Consider the following 20339-nt stretch of genomic DNA (forward strand, 5'->3'; position numbering starts at 1 on the left):
ATTATGAGCTGCAAACTGAGAAAATTCACATCATCTCTTCCTGTTTGATAAGCTGCTGACATACTGTATCCCATAACGTCTCTTTGTAATGAGTACCCCTGAAGAGGACATACAGTATTTCCGTATTGCTGCCCAGCAGCCACTTCTAAACTTTTGGAAGTCCGCTAGTATAGTTGCTGTATAGCTCCCCAGAGTCTGAGTCTCAGCCAAACGCTTTAAATTCAGTTATCGGCTCACACACACACACACACGCAAAACGGACTGGGGGGGGGTTTCATTAAAAAAAATGGAAGCATTGAAATTCAGCCTCAGTGCTCTACCACAATCAGTCATTATGAGACGGCAGCAATGCCTGCAGTCCCTCCAGTTATCTAGGACTTGGGACAGCAGGGGGAAAAAGGATTAGATTAATAACTTTCCATTATGATAATGCTGCGCTGCATGGTGCCGCAGTGGGAACTGCTGACTGTAGGTTGGGACCCTTCCAAATGCAGAGTTAAGCCCAGTCCGGGCCAAGGAAAGACATTTGTGATCAGAAACAGCTCTCTCTACAATCCCTCTTAAATATATAAAATAGGCAAACAATGAACACCTATTGATATACGTTGGCTATGTTCATTCATGACTCGGCTAAACAACCTGGATCTTGTACATGTGTGACAATGCTTTCCCAAATAAATTGACAGTCACATAATTAGAAGTGCACGGCGGCCCACACTGCCACCATCTGGACAGGGAGAGGAAGAGGCATATTTTTCTCGCTGTAGTCAAACACTGCAGTGAAGCTCTAATGTCAGTGCTGAATGCTAGAAGGTAGACATAGCGATGTAACGCACGACACTGCAATGTAATGACAGTAATCAGATATGGAGAATCAACTCTTACATGCAATAGGTAATGAAGGCGCTGCACTCTTCCATGTACACACACACACAGAGCTTAGGTTCGCTGGCCATGGGGAAAACTGAGCGCTCATTGCCATATAATCTTCCTCTCTGCTGCTCGAAAAGCTGAGAGTAAATCACGGTGTCCATAACTGAGCGGACACAGGGTGCAGTACAGTTTGGTCGAATAGCAAGTAATGCTGACTGGAACATCCTAACACGAGACAACAGCAGAAATACCTATACGCATATCTATAATTTCAGATCTTTTCACAAAGCAACACTAGCCTATCTCCTCTCACGCTAAAGTCTCATTGTTGTTACAGACATTCAAACAGCTTTGCCCTGTCTGCCCTATTTTATCCACTAAAAATCTATGAACCTCATAATTCAAAGTAAAATAACTAGGCCATGCGGCAAACTGAGGTGCATCTGGCATCCTCACCACCACCTCCATCACTTTTTAGGCAGGAAGAAGAATCATAGACTTCTATATAAAGCATGAAAAATGAAGGATTATAAATCACCCGGTTTCTTTTTCTACGCAGGCTTGTCGGCCGTGCACGGCTGTCAGGCTGGCTGATAGACTGACTGGTTTGGCTGGCAGTGCTGAGGTCCATGTGAGGGGCGAGTTGAAACTCAGCTCAGGGATCAGTGCTGTGGTGCTTTGAGGGCCAGAGCAGCAATGTAGCATGACACGATGCTCACAGAGTCATCATTATTCATTTGAAATGCAGTGCTGGAGGCTAATGGGATACACAGAACTGAGGAAGAGTGAGGAGTGCTTTCATTGGGCCTGGCGGGCCATTAACTGGGAGACAGGAAATTTGGTTAAAAAGTCACTCCAGTCCACTGGTGGGTGCATGTTTAAAAGAGTGAGACATTGAGGAGAAGCCTTTAAAAAGCTGCTCATGCTGAAAAGCACGAGATGGAACATATAGCTACCATTTGCCACGGTGGTAGCGAAGGAGTCATTTATTAAAGAAAACAAGTTACACGTTATATGAGAAGGACCTTTGTGCCCCGTTTCACTGCACGTAGTATGCAGACCGAGAGAAGCAGGTTTTGGCAGAATCCACTTCATTATCTGAATAGAGCCGGCCCTTGTCTTCACTGAGGGAACAATGTTGCATGGCAGGGCAATTTGTGTTGAATGACAGTGAGCTGGGAGAGCGGGGTGATATACTCCTGCTCTGCCCTGATCAGTTTCATATGACCTTGCAGGAACATATTTGGTAATCTGATTATGGTATATGTCAGACAATAAAATAAGTAGGGGAAGGAAGGGAGGGAGGGGGACGAATGGCTGATTGGACTGAAAAGTGATGTTTTAAAGCAGCCATTATCAACATTTTGACAGTGGATCAGTGTAATGTGAAAAAGGTTGCCCCCAGCTCTACCGAGCTTTATGGCGTCTTTTAGCTAATTATTCTGAGTTTCTGGCCCACAACTTCACTGTTTGGCTTTAGTATCACCACTCTTATTATCATTTTTGTGCGCAGGCCAATGTAAACGCTCTACAAACCCACTGTATACTACATGCTCAGCAACAAACAGCAGACAGACAAAGTTAATGGCTAGCTGGTGAACAGAGCGGAGCAATAAGCTGTGTATCAGGAGCTGGTGACGACCGAAACAGAGCTAAAAGGAGAGTAAATAGTGGATTTACATTTACCAGGTGGCCGGAATAAATGCAAATGTTTCCCTGTATCTTCTTGATGTGTAAAATAGGCAAATGTATACTAAGAAGTTTCCCCATGTCCACTGAGAGATGATAATATGTCAGTGTATTTGTAGCTTGTTTCCACTGTCCCCAATCTATTATTGCAGGTTCTTGTGCAGCTTTAAACTACTGATATAGTATAAGAGAACAAGCAACACAAATGCTAACGTAAATGAAAACTAACAAACATACATTACGTAGGTAATGTGTAAACACACATGCAACCACTTACAGACCTTCAGTGAATGTATAGACAGAGTATTACAGACTACAGAGCATTAGCACATGAAACAAACAACAGAATTTATTACTTTAAAATCACAATCTCTGTCTGCATCATCACCCTCATTAATAAGCATTGAGATTAAAGAACCCGTATTATAATTAGTGCGCCATTTGCGAACTATGAAGGGCCGGGCTTCTAACAGACCCACTTAGCCCTTTTGGCTGGACCCTGTGATGTTCGTTTTTCTGTGTTAACATCAAGTGTATTCAATTATCACGCAACACAAGGGCGATCTAGTAAGCAGCTAAGATGCGGCAAAAAAAGAACAAAAGGATCTATTTTAAGATGAAAGGTTTGAGCTTTGAGTGCGAGGACTGTGCAGCATTAAGCATTTGGTTAGCATGATGTAGCCAACAATGTAAGTGTATCTTGCTCTGTCACAGTCTCATACAGACAGCTTATGGCTTACAATATCATGCAGTTACATCAGCTGCTCAGGATATTAAAAAAACAGGGCTCATAATGTCACTTTTGACATTTGCAAGAACACTGAATTTAATTATTTTTTTTTTTTTTAAAAGGTGTGGTGTAATGCCAGAAAATGTGGATTATGTGTGCGTGCGTGTGTGCCTAAATGTTAATGGAGGCATCTGTGTGTGTGGCATCTGTGAATGCAGAGGTGAGGACATACAGGGACAGTGTCATTTCAGTGGGAACCGATCCAAATGATTGCCACATGAGTAAAGCTGGGCTATCTATTCCCCTATCCACCAGTTAGCTTAGCATCACACAGCTCAGCTCAGCTCAGCCCTCCTCCTCCTCCTCCTCCTCCTCCTCCTCCTCCTCGGCTGTTGCTGAGCATCGCATTGCTGGCTGTGTCGGTTGTTCTGGTTCTGGTCTGTGAAGTGATGAAACAACTCAAATACTCTGGAGCGTCCTTAGAAATGCAGCACAGTTCTTGAATTAGAGGTAAAACCAACCATTATCCACGGTCTATTAGTAAATCACAGGGAAGGCCATCTGATGCTGCTGCAAATTAAAGCAAAGATTGTGTTGAGCTGACTGAAAGGTATGAATAACCACCTTACAGATGTACATAATGCATTCATGCTTCTGACATTATTAAGGCTTTGCAAATATTCTACATGCTGCGAGTATTTAAAACTCAATCATTGTAGACAGATACAATGGCACAGATTATGGAAAGAGGAAAGGAGTTCTGCAAATAATAATCCTTTTCTCTGTAACCCTCGGGCCTGCTGGGTCACGGATCCTTTGTCAGTTTTCTGTGAACTGGAGAGGATGTGGATTTAAGGGAGAGACAGCAGGTCCCTAAAAGTCCAAATTGGCAATGCTTCAGTTAACACCGCGCTCACGAGAACCCTGGTCAGGTCGAACCCCGTGTCAACTTTGAGCCTTTGATCTGGGACACTCCCACTAATCTCTGCCTTCCCTACGGCGCTTAGAGAGTTAAAGTGGATCATCAGCCAAAGTATTCTCAGGCCCCGTTTGCCCCTTGTGCAACTCTGCTGGGTAGTTTTTAATTTGTGGTCACAGCCAAGATGTGAACACAGCAATAAAAAACAAACTACCAGGAGAGGGCTAGCAGAGACATTTGAGAATGCGATGCACATTTAATGGAATGGCTGGTTTATTAGACAACAGCCGGGGTGACAAAGTAAAAGAAAACGTTTGTCAGTTACAATGCTGCAGAGTAATTGCTGACACAGACTCGCACACAAAGGCACTTCTTTCTTGTTCCGCTCTTTGAAATCCAGCAACAGCAATGCCAGATGAAGGGCACATTCTGACAAACGCTTCATGCTACTAAGGTGATAAAAGCACTCGTGTTGACATTCACGTCGAGGCAGGGAGTTCGAACATGAATCAGTGTGTTCAGAGTAGGAGCAGTGTGAGCTCTGATGGCTTACCTGTTGTCGTGGAGTTGCTGGAGGAGTTCCACTTGAAGTTGCTGGGCCGCCTGCTGAGGTTCAGTTCCAGACGGGCGACAGTCCGCTTGTTGCCGTTGTTGTCGATGACCTCGGAGAAGAGTTTGGCCTCATCTGTGTTACTGGAGCTGTCTTGTTCGTGGTCCACATCCTTATCCGAGAGCAGAACGATGCGGTGGTTGAGCTGTGGGCTTTCCTGCTTGGAGGACAGAGGGGACAGGACTGGGGACATGCTCTGGAGACTGTTGGAGGCAGGGAAAGATGTGTTGAAGACCCCAGCGAGCGATGGTGAAGAAGGGCTCTTTGTGTGGTATTTAGCTGGGGGGCGAGTTTCGGTGGTATGTGATAAGGGCAACCGTAGCCCCTCAGAGAGCTGGTTACCTGTCTTTTCTCTACCGACTCCCAGCAGGTGGTCTCCGTTTGGTCCTCTCCACTCTACATACCCCTGCTGGCAGCTGCTAGTCCCTGGACGTAGCATGGCTGGGCCGGCCGTGTCGGGGCTCGTGTGGTTGACATGTTGCACTCTCCCTTCCACATCCTGCACTTTAGCCACCACCCTGACCCCTTTATTGAGCTGGTTGATTTCCCCATACAGCTGCTGAGCGGACATGGCTGCTGATCCATTCTCAGAAACGGTCTCACCCAGGCAATCAGACCTCTTAACTGGGCGAAGGTTGTTCCCGCTTTCCCGCCGAGTCAGACCCTCCATCAGGTTGCAGAATGACGACTCATAACCCAGCTCACCGTCGTACTCTGAGAAGTCGTTGCAGAAATCGATGTCGGAGTCAAATGTCCGGTTGTCCTCCATGAAGTCCCAACCCTCACGAGTGATCTGGAAGGGTTCCTCCATGGGCAGGATGGGATTACTGACTGCACTGACACAAGAGCCGGTGACTGGGCTGTCAGTGACATGGCCAGAGGTTGAGGTACCTGGGATCTGCTGCATTACTGAGGCTGAACATGTGGACGCACTGTTGTGAGCAGGACGCTCAACAGATGAAGTGCTACTCTTAACTTTCCTCTTCAACTTACTGTGCAGGATATTCTCGGTGCCGTCAAGCTTCTTGCCTCCCGACTTCTTCAGCTTTTTGCTCTTGGATGTCGCTCTCTTATGCTCTTGGGACACCGTGAGAGACTGGTTGCTGCTGCTGCTGAGGACCTGACCGCCAAGGTGAACTTCCGGACCCTCCATGTAATCCTGGAGTTTCCCATCCTGGTTACCCATCCTGACTTTGATGGCGCAATCCCTACACAGCGACAAGAGATCCGCCAGCAACTGGTGGTGCTCCGCTGCAAGCCAGCAGAGCTCTGCAACTGCCTCCTTTGTTGCCTGCTGGGTGATGAGAAGTTCGCCCGAGGAGCCGGAAGACTGGCCTCTTTGTTCGGAGACTGCGAGATCCTCCTTTCCCCGGTCATGGTCATTACAGGCCATTTCTGAATGAGGGGCGCGGCTCTTGTACTTAAAGCCCGGGGCCCGCCTCTTGGGGAAATACAGGCTGATGTTGCTTATCTCACAGATGGGTGCATATAGGAGCAACACAGTGTGTGTGCCCTCCATGATGGGTGCCATGTTTATCACACGAGCACCCCGAGTAAGCGGTCAGCCCCCAGACGGAGTGATTGGGCTCGGACTGCAAGGGGAGGATCTCCGGCTATTCATCACCTGGCCTGTCCAGACACTGTCAGTGAGAAAGTAGCACACACACTTTTAGATTCTGTGAAGAAGATAGATTATTTGAATGATGATACAGAGCTATTTTTTTTAAGCATAACAATACAAAACTACTCCTTTCCCTACAACAGACCCTCCATATTTCACTGTCAAACTCATTTGTTATTTGAAAAACTAAATAAAACAAAACACTGCATAGATTAAACAAGACATTGACCATACTAACAATATCCTATCTTCTTCATCCTCTCTTCTTGTTGCATGAAACATTTCTAAAACCGCATTTCATCAACATTTCACAAGCTGACTGCCGCATAAAACCTGAGAGTATCCAACAAGGTGACGACACACGCAGAGCCCCGTGCTATTGCTGCCGTTTGAGATGTTTACAAGCAAAAACAGGCGCACATCTTGCATGTGCTTCAACGGATTCCCTCGACATTTGGCAATATCTCTGAGTTGTTTACATCATAACATAATCCCGTGGGTAACCCTCACCTTGCAACAAGCCCAGCTGGTGCAGTTGTCAGTGTTAAAATGGCAGCATAGTTACACTAACCCTACGGGGGTTACTGCTGCCCATTGCGATTGAAATCGAGAAATATTCAGTTACATTTATTACAAATTAAGATGTAATGCATAAAGCTCTGCATAAGCAACATGCCAGCTTCACGTCAATGTCATATATTCAATTAGGAGCTGAAAGTGCGTTACAGTGCACTGCACCTGCAGCAGGTGAAGCACAGCAGCACTTGGAGAAATACAAACAGTTACTTACCCGATTTAGCGGCATGGCAAATAATTCTTCACATCTCTGTACTGCAGCCAGCTCACCGCTGCCTCGCAGAGCTTGTCTGTGGTGACTGACAGGAGTTTGGTCCAATAGATGAGCTCAGCGCCGGCTCGCCGCTATTTGATTGGTTGCTTAGTATTTGTCCACATCCCGCATTTTGAGTCAGTGCAGCTGCAGCTTGCAGGTAGGCCATGTGATGGGTTTCAAGTCTGTGCATCGTGAAGAGACGGGGCCAAGTATGGCTGAAATGTATTTAATTTAACAGTTTTTAGTGTGTCGCAGGCTTACATTAGTACTTTGTTGTACACGCAGAGAGATAAGAGCATGTGAAAGTACCTGCTCTCTAAAGGCCCGAGGTGGTGCCATTTCTTACGAAACAGAGACATCTAGTGGCCAACATGTGCATTGCTATTATACCACTGAGCTGGATCAATTCAACTATTTTCTTGATTTATGTATTCATCTCTGCCAAGGACGCAATCTCTTCAATCAAGTTATAGCATATATTTCTATGACAGGGAGCAGGATATCTAAAAAATATATTTGTTGATGGGGTGAACAATAGTTTATTGAATTTGTTCTTGTTTAGATGCTGTGGCAGTCACAATAACTTAGCTTTCAGACAGAACATTTACAAGAAAGAAAAAAGCTCAGACAACAACACACAGAGGGAGACCAACTTCATTCATTTTTTCAGGTAGACATATTACTCCACTCTATCTTACCATAGCAAATAGCTGTTTATTTGCTGCTATATTAATGCTCTCCTCAGCATAATAGTCTAATTTCAGTTCCTACCTGTCATTGTTTTGCGGGGCACAGGTGTGAGTGTAACAGACTCCGAATAACGTATGCAACAGTTGAGTGGGGACCCAGAGAGTTGTTGACTAAAGGAGATTATTCAAGGAGAACCCGCAGACCAGAAGGACCAGTGCTCGCGACCAACCAAGAGAGTAAGTAAGTAAGTAAGTAGGGTAAACTTACTGAAATAATTATGATGAAAAGTACAAAGGGTTGTGAAATATGAACGTTATGATTAGCCTGGTCGTTTCAATGGGCCATTTTCACCGCAGCAAGGCAAGCACAGGTGTAATCAATCAAATTAATTATGGTCCCATGCTAATTACTGTCTGCCATTCCAGTGAGCCAGCATGCAACAATACCGGGGACCTGGCCCACCTAAATGGAACAGGGCCATAATTAACGTTGTGATTATTTTCACCTGTTTACACTGCAATGACATGTCGAAGTGGCTGCTGTGAAGAGGACCCATTTGGGTCATAAAGACAGAAAAGGAGGAAAGAGCATTTGTAATCCTAAATGGAAGAGCAAATTTATTTAACTGCGGGTCAAGACCTTTTAATCCGCCCACTCCACAGAGTTAGAGTCCACTATAATGAGTTGACGTCTGTCTGATATCAGGCAAGGTACAGTACAGGGAGGAGAGGTACTGAGCAGATGTTATGCCACAGTGTTGACACTAGAGGGCGGCATCGCATAATGATAATAAGGGAGTATTTGTGTTTGTTTAATTTAGTTGTGGAGGTGAGCATAGGCTTCTTTAAGGCAAGGCTGATGGTCATCTTTGATTTAACAGTGAGACCAGACTGATTGCTGTTGTCCCTATATTTAGTCCACGGAAAATATGTACAGTGCATTCATATATATTTTTATATTCAGTTTGATCTCATTTAATGTTAAATCATTAAAACATAACGTTTTAAGTAGTTTAACAAGTGTACAATTAGAAGTCATTTTTGCAGCCTGGGATGTGCGCTTATAGGCTCTCTTAATGAAACCCACTGAATCTCAGCTCTCTCAGATATCACCCCTTTTTTAAATTTGCTTTTTAAAATATTTTGTCGCATAATGTAGTAGCTTGTATAAATAATAATGATACATATTACCTACATCATAGCAAACACCTTGTGCATATTATGTTGTAAGCTACAATACATGTAATTTGTAATCGTAGATATAGTAGATTGGTGTTGATATTGGAGGATGTTTGTCCGTCTGCTTTTTTCCACTTCCAACAGTGGTAGTAACACATTCTCTGTGTAGCAATACGTGTACACTAATGCTAAGCTATATAGACACACGCACTGAAGCGACACTTGCACTGTGTAGTGGAGCCTTAACAGAAAAGGGTGCTGACCATGGTGCTGATCTGGACCAGCGCTGGGAAATAGCAGCTACCGTGAATTCCCTGCGGACTAGAACCACGCTGTCGCTTTCCCTTTTCACTCATTAGCATGTTCTCTGTGAATCCGTAGCTCGGTGATAGGGCGGGAGGGAACAACAACTGACGAGATACCTGTTAGGTGGTGACCATTTCAACGCGTTTATAGCTCTTTGTTTGAATATTCGCGCTTTCACGGTTACGGTCTACCGGTGACGTCGAAGATAAAGACCCCGCTGCTGTATCTCGGCTACACGACTTGGCTTCTCCCCCGTCCCACCCCCCGTCCCCCTGGTGGCTCCAGCCCACCGATGCTGACACACACTCCTCCTCCTCCTCCGGGTGGCGAGCGGGGCTTGAGCACAGGGGCTTGAGTGACAGATGCTGCGGTAGTGTCCCCGCTGCATGGCCGTGGATTAGCTTTATGCTAATATCGAAGAGGAGAGAGGAGCCAGCGGAGGCTTCCCGAGTCTGAACAGGCTCCTCTGCAGCCATGGCTGAAGGTGGAGAAGGAGAGGACGAGATTCAGTTCCTCAGAACTGTAAGTATTCGCTTTCCTTGTACTTGAAGCGCTGCCCCGGCGACTGTGGATATGCGTGTTTCTCTTCTTCTTTTTTTTCACGGTACCTTGCGTGTTTGATTATTCCTGTCGATCGCCGGTCACTTGGCTTTCCTCCCACACCTCATTGCATCCTACAGCCTTTGATAACCCTCTGCCTTCTTGCAGATGTTAAGAGGCGGCGGGAGTGCGCTGTTGTTTTGCGCATCGCTCACTGACAGCTATTGTCTTTTCTGCAGTATCTGTCTCAAGAAGTTGACAGCACTGTGCGTCCCATGGAAAACTTACATCATGCACCTTGCTGCACCTTGCTGCACCGTCGTAGTCACAGTCTCTTCCCTTTGACAGGTTGCCAGTAGCACGGCCACTGTGATTTAACTTAATAAGCCATTAATTAACTCACAGAATTAAATGGTTTGTTCTTCAGGAATCACTTAAATATCGTCCAGGATGAATGGAGCTCTGAACCAGTGCACATGCTGTATTATAATATATTCAAACGTGGTAGCCGGCCAGTGTTACTGCCTGTACAGACAGTCACCTCAGGGTTCCTGCAGCAGCAAAGGTCTATGTAAATGAACCGAGGACAACATGTTGTAATAAATACAGCATTGCTGCATCAGAGCCAGGTTTCTAATGCTGTCTTACTTATGGAAATAAAGCCAGTATAGACAGACTGTATTATATGGTCATAAAAAGAAGCTGTAATTAATTATTAAACAGCTCTTCTTGGCTCTTGTATTATACTACAATAAAACATATTTGCCTTTTTTATTATGTATTTCTTCAGCTGAAAATGCATGTGGAAGATTGGACAATGTCTGGCATTGGTTGTTCAGAGAGGAACACTTTCCACTGTTGACAAAGATAGACACTGACATAATCTGCTCATCTATGGTGAAATGCATTGAGAGGCATATCATGTCACACTTGTCTAGGACGGATGAAGGAGCAGAACGCTGGAGGTCTTCCAGAAAGACCCTGAGACAGTAGGAGGTGTTTGGTTGCACATATTGCTGGCTCTGCTGTTTGTGGTTTCCCTTTTTATTAAGCTGCTCACAGATGCGCAACCTGCTGTACTTTGAGGTAAACGGAGCAGGCATGTTCTGGTTTGTAATGCAAATGATTGTAACCTGGCTATTTTTTGTTGAAATTTCCAAACGTATTTTACAAGGCAATGTGTTTGTCATCTCCTAATAATGAACCCTATTTTACCCAACAAATAACAGTACCATGTAAGCAGACACAATGCAGAACCATAACTCTACCTTTAGGTATCAGAACAGCAGTAAGAGATGGACTGTCGACTAAGGCAGTGTTTGGGCACTGAAAGGCGTACCTATCCCCAGGACTAACATTGATCTTTAAAATGTTTATTTTCACTCAGAAAAAGCTGCTACCTCCTCCTTATTTGTCCCCCAACCTTTAAACCACAGCACATAGAGGTCACCACATCAGCATGCCTGCCACTCCAAAAAAGAGCTGACATTTCAGCACCACTCCTCATCTCTGGGCTGGAACTTAAATGCCACCAATTCACAATCAGGATTTTCTTTTTGTGAACAAGCTTCATGAGAGTTGTGGATTTGACTGTTCTTTCCTTGCTTGGCTGTTCTGGTTTCCATTTGTTGGATTCACAGGGAGCATTTTTTCTCCAGATGTAACCTGGGGAGAAGAATTCCGACGACATTGACTAAAGGAAACTGCTGTTGCTTTAAAAAGGGCTTAGCGGCAGCTTGTTGCATCCGTCCGTCTGCACAGGGAAGCAGCTGACAGGCTGGATGGTGTTGTGATGGAGGCGCAGTGAGCAAGCTTGGTGTTCGTGTGTGTGTGTGTGTGTGTGTGTGTGTTGAATGCAAATACGGAGCTGTAGCTGTCTGGTGCAGTCAGGCTGCACCAGACGTGCCACAGCAGAGCACAGTGCAGAAATTATTCATCAGTCCCAGCAAGGCACATCTGAAGTACTCAGTGTAGAGGAACAGACACACACACAGACTGTACAGAGACGTACAATTATCCATAGTGCTGAAACAAGTGCTCGACTGGCTGCACATATGCCTATTCACAAACATCCTGCAGACACAGTCTACACTTTCTTTTTCATAGGTGGCACTAAGTGGCGAACCGTCTGTGTCGGTGTGAAAGCTGTACATTTCTTGCCGGCATCCGAACGTTGCTTGTTATTGGAGTCAAGGAGCTTGATAAAGCAGTTCACAAACTGCCTTTTCTCCAACAGCACAAAGTAATTTCCCTGGAGTGGCAGCAGAAAGTACCCCTGTCGGACCGCTGCCTATAAAGTCAACTCAGTGGGAGGAGAGAGAAAGAGTGAGGGTATCTCAGCTGTGGGTAATTTGATGGTACAGGAAGAGGAACTGTGCTGATTATGAGCCAGGAGAGTCAGAGAAATGCTTCCCCCAAACTGCTGTTTAATATGAGAGGGGGCAAAGGGGGCCGCCGCCACACTTTAATAAGGCTGCATATTCTACAGGAACTTTATTCGTCCTGTTTGGAAACTGGATATGGATACAAGCTCCAGCAGCACTGCCTTTGTAATAAGCAGTATAGTGAATAAAATATCAGCTAATGGTTAGAGTAGTTCAGGCTGCTCATTAGTAGTTTTTCTAAATGAGCTGCTTGCCTACTGTGCATTGTGTCATTTGAGCAGGCGGAGAGAAGAGTTTTTTTTAGTTTTAATCCGTAAAACCATCTTGACAGACGCCACTTATTAGTAAAGCCACGGTACAGCGTGCGGTAAGACCATCAATGCACGGGCACACGCTCGCAGCTTCTCTGTTGTGAGGAACCCTGCTAGGCGAATATCAGATTCTGGGGATCTATTCGCAGTTCGAGTGGGAGTGGGGACTTTGAAAAGGCCAGACTAGGGCTGTGACTAATGCACTGTGGCAGCGTTTGGCTTGTTTATGTGAAGGCACTGGTCTCACTCTGCATCCAGCTGATGACTGTCAATGAGGCAGCACACAAGTAATGCAACGAGCCAGACCCAAACATGAATCACACCAGAGGAAATGCACAAGACCGTAAAGCAGTAAAGGGTTCATTTTGGTTTTGCAACATGCCTGTGACACCAGTGCAAGAGCTTTTTGGCTCCTCACCCACTTGTGACTCTGTGAACAGACTGCTGGGCATCTCTTTGCTGTTATTGTGTTGCTGTTGCTCTTTTTTGCTCTTCTTTCCCTTTGAACATATTTTTACTTTTCACTTTTATCTCTCATCTCCCTGTGGCTCATGTGCTTCTCATATCCACAGTAATCTATTATGTCTTTGCATGTTATGTGTATGCATGTGCTACTATTTGAATCTGTGTATTTATGTGTGCAGACAAATATATATACTTCCTTACTATAAAACTGTATACTGTTCGACCACATCACTTAAGCAGAGACTGTAAAGAACACGTTTCCAGGTTATTACCGACCTTTTAATCACAATCCTTAAAAATGTTTTCAAGTTGAAACTTGTTGTTGCATGATTATAGCGCTACAAGTACGCCTGACTCGCTCCATATTTGGCTCCTCTATCACTCGCCCTGTGTATAATTATTAGAGATCACCATGAAATGATTCCCACTGATGGGAATTCAGTTCAGCACATCATCACATTCTACTTGACACTAAGGAGGGGAGCTTTAATGTTATTATGATGAGGTCTGCTGTTATTTCATGGTTGAATTAAAAAAGTAATAGCTCAGTTTCATGAGGAACCGAAAGGCTTTCTGAGCAGACTGGTGCAGATTTGAGGGCAAAGATTCACTCAAAAATAACTTTGTGAAGAAATGATATCATGAAACCTCCAAAAAGATCTTTACTTGCAAATTGTCACCGGGAATATTGTCTCGTCTGGTGTTTTTGCCATATGTTTTTACCAGCTGTTACTGGTATATCATTTATTCATTTTTGACGTACCCGTCTTGTGCAAGTGTGAAATATAATTGATCTAGAATGTTTCTTTTCCTGGGCAAGTTGCATTTAAGACTTCTCTGAATGCAAAGTTATATCATGTATAAGGCAAGCAGGGTATTAATCAAGTACATACTCTTTTTGTGCACTGCACATATACTTCTATATTGCACTATTGATTTCCTTTATATCTCCCATAACATAACCTGAGACTCCTTCAACAACTCAACTTGCAGAAAAGTAAAGTTGGTGTGAGGTTTAGTGTGCGGGAGTGTTATTCAGCAGCAGGCTGAGTCTCTGTGCTGCGTGATGGAGATGGACAGATAAGATAGGCCTGTGATGTAGAGGGAATTAAGCCAGCGGGCCTGCCCAGAGACCAGCCAGCGTAAAGCTGCTGTAATGAGCTATTGATCGTGCCACCAAATGAAGAAATTTCCTCAGTAATGTCAGTGGCATGCAGTAAGCAGGCTTGATTGATCTGGTGTTTCAGAGCATGAATATTTAATAGGCAGTGTAGGAAGCTTCTTCCCAAAGAAGACCCTGCTGTTCTTTTCTTTTTTGGTTGTAGGCCTCCAAGATGTCTGCCATTTATGTTTGCAGCTATAGAATCAGAGGGTGGCAAGCCTTGATATGACCATACTGACTAATACTTAACTTCTCTCATTTATTTTTTTGTACATGGGAACACTTAAACATATACAAAGTGTCCTCGTTGATGACATCAATACGCTTACAGATTTTTCATGCTGCCAGCATCAAAATTGTTTAATTATTAAAAGATATTAAACACTGGCCATTCAACCGTTAAACCTCTGCGGTGCAAATCTTTAGTGATGATTAGTGTCAAGCCACCTTTGAATCCCTCCCAGTAGTGTATGTATCTAGTTAAAACCTAAATGAAAACAGATTTACTGTGAGTCATATTAACGGTTCATGTCTGCCTGTAAAAAGTTGTTTCAAAATCATGTGCAAATCTATGCCGAACAAACTTCCGTGAAAGTTTAATGATTCCATGGTAGCATTTGCTTCCTGACAAGTAAAATATGTTGACAAAATATGTTCCCTATTACATTAAAATAAATAACCCCTTTGTGTGTAACACGTTTAATTTCTATTCACACCAGGGACACAATAGCTATTGTACTGTTAAGGTTAGAACAAAGGATGAAGAAGCCTGCAGGCCGCAGGTACTCTTCTGCTGCGAGCTTCTTACTGCGCACGCGCATCAGAAGAATGAGCTAGATCCGGTTCAAATTAAAACAATATTTAATGTACTACACAAAGTTCACTTACAAACTGAATTAACTATCAATAGTAATGTTCTCGAAAGCAGAGACCACATACACGCATCTCCTCACAGTCCGGTGCGGCCAGTTAGCTGAAAATGAGAGCTGCAGTGATCTGAGGTAAACTCCCTAAAACATTGTCTTTTGTATCCCCTGAGAGTCGGAAAGTGTCCGATACTGTCATAAAACGTGTGAATGACCCTCCGTGGCGATTAGTGATTGGCTTCATTTGAATTCTGTCCCCTCCCATTATCGATCCCTTAGCAAAACATCTTGGACTCCTCCTCTCTGTCCTGCTGGTCAGCTTGGCATTTGACCGTCCCACTGGCCCCATCCTCCATCGATGAGGTCGCCTCCATTTGCTGCTGCATGTCTGACACCTCACTCAGAATCCCTATCTGAGCCTCAAAACTATTCTTAGTGTTTTAATACCTACAGTGACTATACTTCTATGATTTAATACATTCAATGAGTTAATATACTGTAACATATAATATCCTCTATAAGTAAGAATATTGTAAACCTATAATACATTCCATATGGAAACATATTGTGACTAACATATTTATTATTGTAACACTTCTACTCACCACTAGGGGTGTTATTAAATCCTACTAATAATGCATTTAATACTGAAATTCTCCACAGTACCAAGACCAATCCCTGGCACAGTCCACTTTATTCAGAGGTGTCATGATTTTTCTTACTTATGTTTACAAAGAGCGCTGATGTCGATGAGTCACAGCCCTTTTGGTTCTCAGAAACGTCTTTTGTGCTCCGGCCACCTCCTGATATCCGCGGTTGGCGGCTTTGGACCAACAACAATGCAGTGTAATTAATCCTGCAGGGTCCACTGACAGCATGCAGGGAACATGCACACATAACATTGTTGCACTCCTGTTCCTTTGCCAATGGAGGATGTACGAGCGAGTTGTTTTGCTCTGTGTAACGTCACATTACACCGATTACTGGTTTGAAAGACGTGTTGAGCACCATATCTACACACCTACTTTCCGTGTTAGCCAATTAGCTCCATGTATCCTGCAGTACATTAGCACTACGGCTGTGTGGTTCAAAGCTTTGGTGCTGTTCTCCATTTGCTTTCACCTCTTGCCATCTTTTTTAAAAATTCTACCCCAAAAATACCATGTGTGCACTTTCCACATAGCCTCCACCACCAGCAGCTACTGTTAGTCTGTTGTTAGCTGTTGCCTCCTCCATAGCTAGCAGGGCCATCTCTTCATCTCTGCTTCACTTTGCCATTGCTTCTTGGCAGTTAATGTTGGCTCACACATACAAGGCGGCATTTCTGAATATGCTGCACTCCAAAAGGTTGTGGGTATCCATGAGTCACTGGTAGTAGAACATATGTGTCCTTCACCAGTTTTTACTGGTGTGTTTCTTTCTCACCTTTCCCTCTTCACATCCAAACTCTCAGCATGAATGCAAATAAGCCCATTCCCCAAAATGTCGGGACAATTCCTTCGGTTCATTATGAATATGAATGTTGCAAGAAGAAAACACAGATGCTACACGTAGGAAGGCTTTGCTTCTAGTGGTTCTTCCTAATCAAGGTAGGCTTGCATCTATGAGTGAGTGTTTCTCAGGTTATATATATTTTATATGTATATTTCTCAATCATTAAATGAGTAGCTACACAGTGGGATATGCTGCACCAACTATGTTGATGTGGTGCTTACCCAAAACAATTTAAGGACTCACCTCCTCGATTCTAATTAGCTGCAGGGATGGCAAGAAAAGCTTGGCTCATTTAATACATTCTGCACTTTTTAAAAGAAGATTTAAATCTGTAGATAAAGTAGTGTTCAGCTTCCTGTGAAAATGTATTCTGATTATTTGTGTGGACAGGCTCAAATGGGACGGACATCTGGAGATGGTTCAATGGTTATGTGCGTGTAAGAATCATTAGGGGCTTACATAGTTTTAACCAAACCAAGAGGAAGTACCGTCTCTATTAGTTCACTTCCTGTGAACGTACCTTTTAAGTGACAGCGAACGCTGTTCAACTGAAACGTTGTAGGATTTCCCCACCTGTGCAACCGACAGCCCTGTTACCACGGAAACAGTGTCAGTGTTTCAGATTTTTTTTTCACCATGGATAAAAATCCTTAAAACGCTCACTACTTCTAGCCGTGCTTGTGAATCATCATCCTCCCACATAAAGCAGCTCTGGTATCTGCCGTAATTATGTCCAATGTTCTGTGTCCCCACTGTGCCCCTAATGGAGCATTTAGAGGAGCGTTTAGTGCTGCAATCTGCTGCCGTTGAGGCCCACTTTGTAGGAGAAAGTTAAGTGTTGAGTTGAGTTTGCTTGAATTTTTAAGCAAACCATGACCGTCTTCTGAAAATGAACTCCCAAATTGTTATGCTGTGGGAAAGGTAATCCCAGTGTCACCGGTGCATTTTAGTGAAGCGTCTTTTTGACTTGCATTGTGCTAGCTGGAGGCTACAAGTCACCTCCGAGAAGTGGGCTAAAGTTACACTTTGAAAATGTCATCTTGCTGTGCTGTTGGGTGGCAGAGTTGCTATAGCACAGGCTAAAGACGATAAACTGGTTCTAGGCTACAGAGAGCTACAATATTGGCATTTCAGAGATGGCGACAAACTGTTTCCAATAGTTTAGCTTAGCCTTTTCTTAACCTCCTCAGCCGTCACAGCTGCTGCAAGCTAAACTATTAGAAGGATGAAGAGATGGCCCGCTGTTGGGCTTACTTTTTGTAACCAGTGTAGCATCAAAACATTGTAGAAATAGCAAAATATCTCAGCCTTTTCATCAGATATTGACAATTGTGGTGTTTCCCACCTCATAAAATATTCACATGTCTTTAACAACCTCTGTGTTGCACCAGGCAAGACGATATGATTCTCTTGTTTATTATCATATTTAGCTATGTGTGTTTATAAAGAAATGCACCGTGCTGCCTTGCCAGTGAGCACGGTTGAAGATTCATGAACACACGTGCATGCCAGCACATATTTAACCCATGCTACCGTCATCAGTGCCCGACATAACATGCCACTGTTGCTGTTCTTGATGCTTAGGTCTTTGTCGAGCCCTGCAGGTGAAGGAACGCATAGAGATAGTCGAGCTTTTTACTTTTTTTTTTTTTTTTTAAATTCCCCCTCTGAGCTGAGTATCTCTGCAGCGTTGCTCTTTTTTTCTTTTCTCTGCCCCCGGTAGCACTGCCTCCCAACTTAAAGAAGTGTTTCTGTGGCCGTATAGCTGAGGAGCTGACACTTAAAAACTACCTCACCAAGCTCCTAATGGCCTCCTCCTGAATTGTATAACGAATGAGTGCTGCAGGTTGATATTTGATGCAGTAAAAATTGTCTTGAGGAGAGATGTCTTGTTTTTCCACCTGCCTTTTCCTGACATGTCGCTCGGGGTGATGATATGTCCCTAAATTTGGCAATTGTCATCAAGTCAAACTATTTCAGCACTTTCTCTTTCTATCCTCCTTCCTTTGTGTGACTCAGCTGTGCTGACACCAGAACTCTTCACCTGAGCATCATCACCAGTCCCTGAACAAATAGAGTTTGACGCAGCGGTGTCTCGGCTGTAGTTCAATCCCAGCTCTCCTCTGTGCAAGCATGTGGACGAGTGCTCTGAAGAGTTTTAGTCAGGTCAGGCCTTAATAAAGGACAATGGGTATTTTTATCCCAGAGAAGCTGACACTGCGATCACTGTTATTGCATATATAGGGAATACATGTAATACTGTTACACTGTCCAGGTCTCCACAGAACAGGCTAAAACACTTTTCTAACACTTGATCTAGTTAGAATATAGAACCGCGCAATATACTTTGGTTTTCAGCTGGTTTGGGGGTCTAGTTAAAAGCAATAATCAATTTCCCAAAATTGTCTATTTCTTCAAAACATTGGCAAACAGACATTGTAGACATTGGACTTTGGTTGTTTGATATACTGTACATGCCATGACATCCTTTCCTTGTGCACAGGCTGTGGCACTGCTGAACCACCTGCAATCTCTGCTCCCTTTGTTATTCTAGGTCACATAAACAGTAGGCTAGTCCTACTTCCACTTTCTGGACCTGAAAGGAAGGTGTTTCTACCTGCACACCACTTCAGCCTCTTTCTAGCGGTTGAAGTGTAAGTCAGGCTTTGCTTCCTGGACGCAGCATGGGTACAAATCCACCTGTTAGTGCTGCTCTCCCTTTGGACCTCCAAGAAGGCTCTTCCTCTAAAAATGCAACACGCCGCTTGTCAGAAAGTAGAAATAGCCTGTTTTCCCTTCTCTGTGTTCTGCCACAGAGTCTCAAGTCCCTCGGTAACTGAGGCTACTTTGTGGAGAGGAAGTGAGAAGTTGTTTGTTCAATTTGTTCCCCCGGTGCGAGCCTCGGCTGTGGCACACCGTCACATATTGCCCCTGAGCATCTCCAATGCCATCGTGTAGTCAGGGGAAACATGCAATACCAGCCAAATCTTCATTGGCTCATGTCAACGCATTTTAAAACATTACCTGTTCCATTGTCAAGTTTTTCCTTCTTTGTTCAATAGTATGGATGGACAGTGGAAGCCTACAGCGAGGAAGTGATGAAAATGCTTACTTAGCCTTTCACATTAAAGCCACCGCCGGGGGAGAGAAGCGATGCTGCAAGGTGCAATGAAACACTTTACGGCTTCCCTCCTCTGCTCCTCTGCTCCTGAAGCATGCAGACAGGCTGAATACCGCCAGACCTGGGAGGGGTTTGATCCGCCTGCGGGGCCTCACTTAATAACTCTTGTTTTATAAACTTTCTCCTCACATGACCTGTAGCAGGCCTCATTTTGAATGGGCTACTACTGTCATTTTTATTTTGATGTCTTTGCTGTAATATACACCTACATTGCAAAGCTAACAGCAGCTGCAAACATTCTGTGCCATTTAAGACGGAGACATTTTTCTCCCTGAGCTATTTGGCTCACAGTGATCGCCATACCCGTCCAACCTCTGCGATGGATTGCCTCTGTCCATATGGTTGCTGCTGTTCACAGCTGTATGGCGATGGTGTATGGTGATGGTGTAATTAGATTGTCGACAGTGATTAGGCAATATGCACAAGATGATTGTTACACACACACACACACACACACACACACACACACACACACACACACACACACA

General features: G+C 44.2%; 2 protein-coding genes across 15 annotated transcripts in view; one reads left to right on the forward strand and one right to left on the reverse strand.

The window, feature by feature from the left end:
• Positions 1–329: 329 nt before the first annotated feature.
• Positions 330–8096, reverse strand: LOC116383364 (formin-1-like). Of its 2 annotated transcripts, XM_031847140.1 has the most exons (5): positions 8046–8096; positions 7233–7489; positions 4765–6461; positions 3814–3862; positions 330–3731 (listed from the first exon to the last, which is right to left on the reverse strand). In XM_031847140.1, the coding sequence occupies exons 3-4, from the start codon at positions 6350–6352 to the stop codon at positions 3816–3818; spliced, it is 1635 nt and encodes a 544-aa protein (XP_031703000.1). In that variant the 5' UTR covers positions 6353–6461; positions 7233–7489; positions 8046–8096; the 3' UTR covers positions 330–3731; positions 3814–3815. The 2 variants fall into 2 exon arrangements, with proteins under 2 accessions (XP_031703000.1, XP_031702999.1); XM_031847139.1 differs by having other exon boundaries at positions 330–3862.
• A 1216-nt stretch (positions 8097–9312) lies between these two features.
• LOC116383692 (ryanodine receptor 3) overlaps positions 9313–20339 on the forward strand; it is a 93045-nt gene continuing 82018 nt past the window's right edge. For all 13 annotated transcript variants that reach the window (XM_031847717.1, XM_031847720.1, XM_031847723.1 and 10 more), the window contains exon 1: positions 9313–9970. In XM_031847717.1, coding sequence (XP_031703577.1) covers positions 9923–9970 — 48 coding nt within the window. In that variant the 5' untranslated portion in view covers positions 9313–9922. The remainder of the gene's footprint in view (positions 9971–20339) is intronic.

Source organism: Anarrhichthys ocellatus, unplaced genomic scaffold, assembly GCF_004355925.1.
Source record: "Anarrhichthys ocellatus isolate YVR2014 unplaced genomic scaffold, GSC_Weel_1.0 scaffold7, whole genome shotgun sequence".
Taxonomy (NCBI): Eukaryota; Metazoa; Chordata; class Actinopteri; order Perciformes; family Anarhichadidae; genus Anarrhichthys; species Anarrhichthys ocellatus.

Coding starts and splice junctions, on each gene's coding strand:
- LOC116383364 (XM_031847140.1), bottom strand. CDS start 6,352: ATGGCACCCATCATGGAGGGCACACACACTGTGTTGCTCCTATATGCA. Junction 3,863..4,764: donor CAGCAACTCCACGACAACAG/GTAAGCCATCAG, acceptor TTTAATTTGCAG/CAGCATCAGATGGCCTTCCC.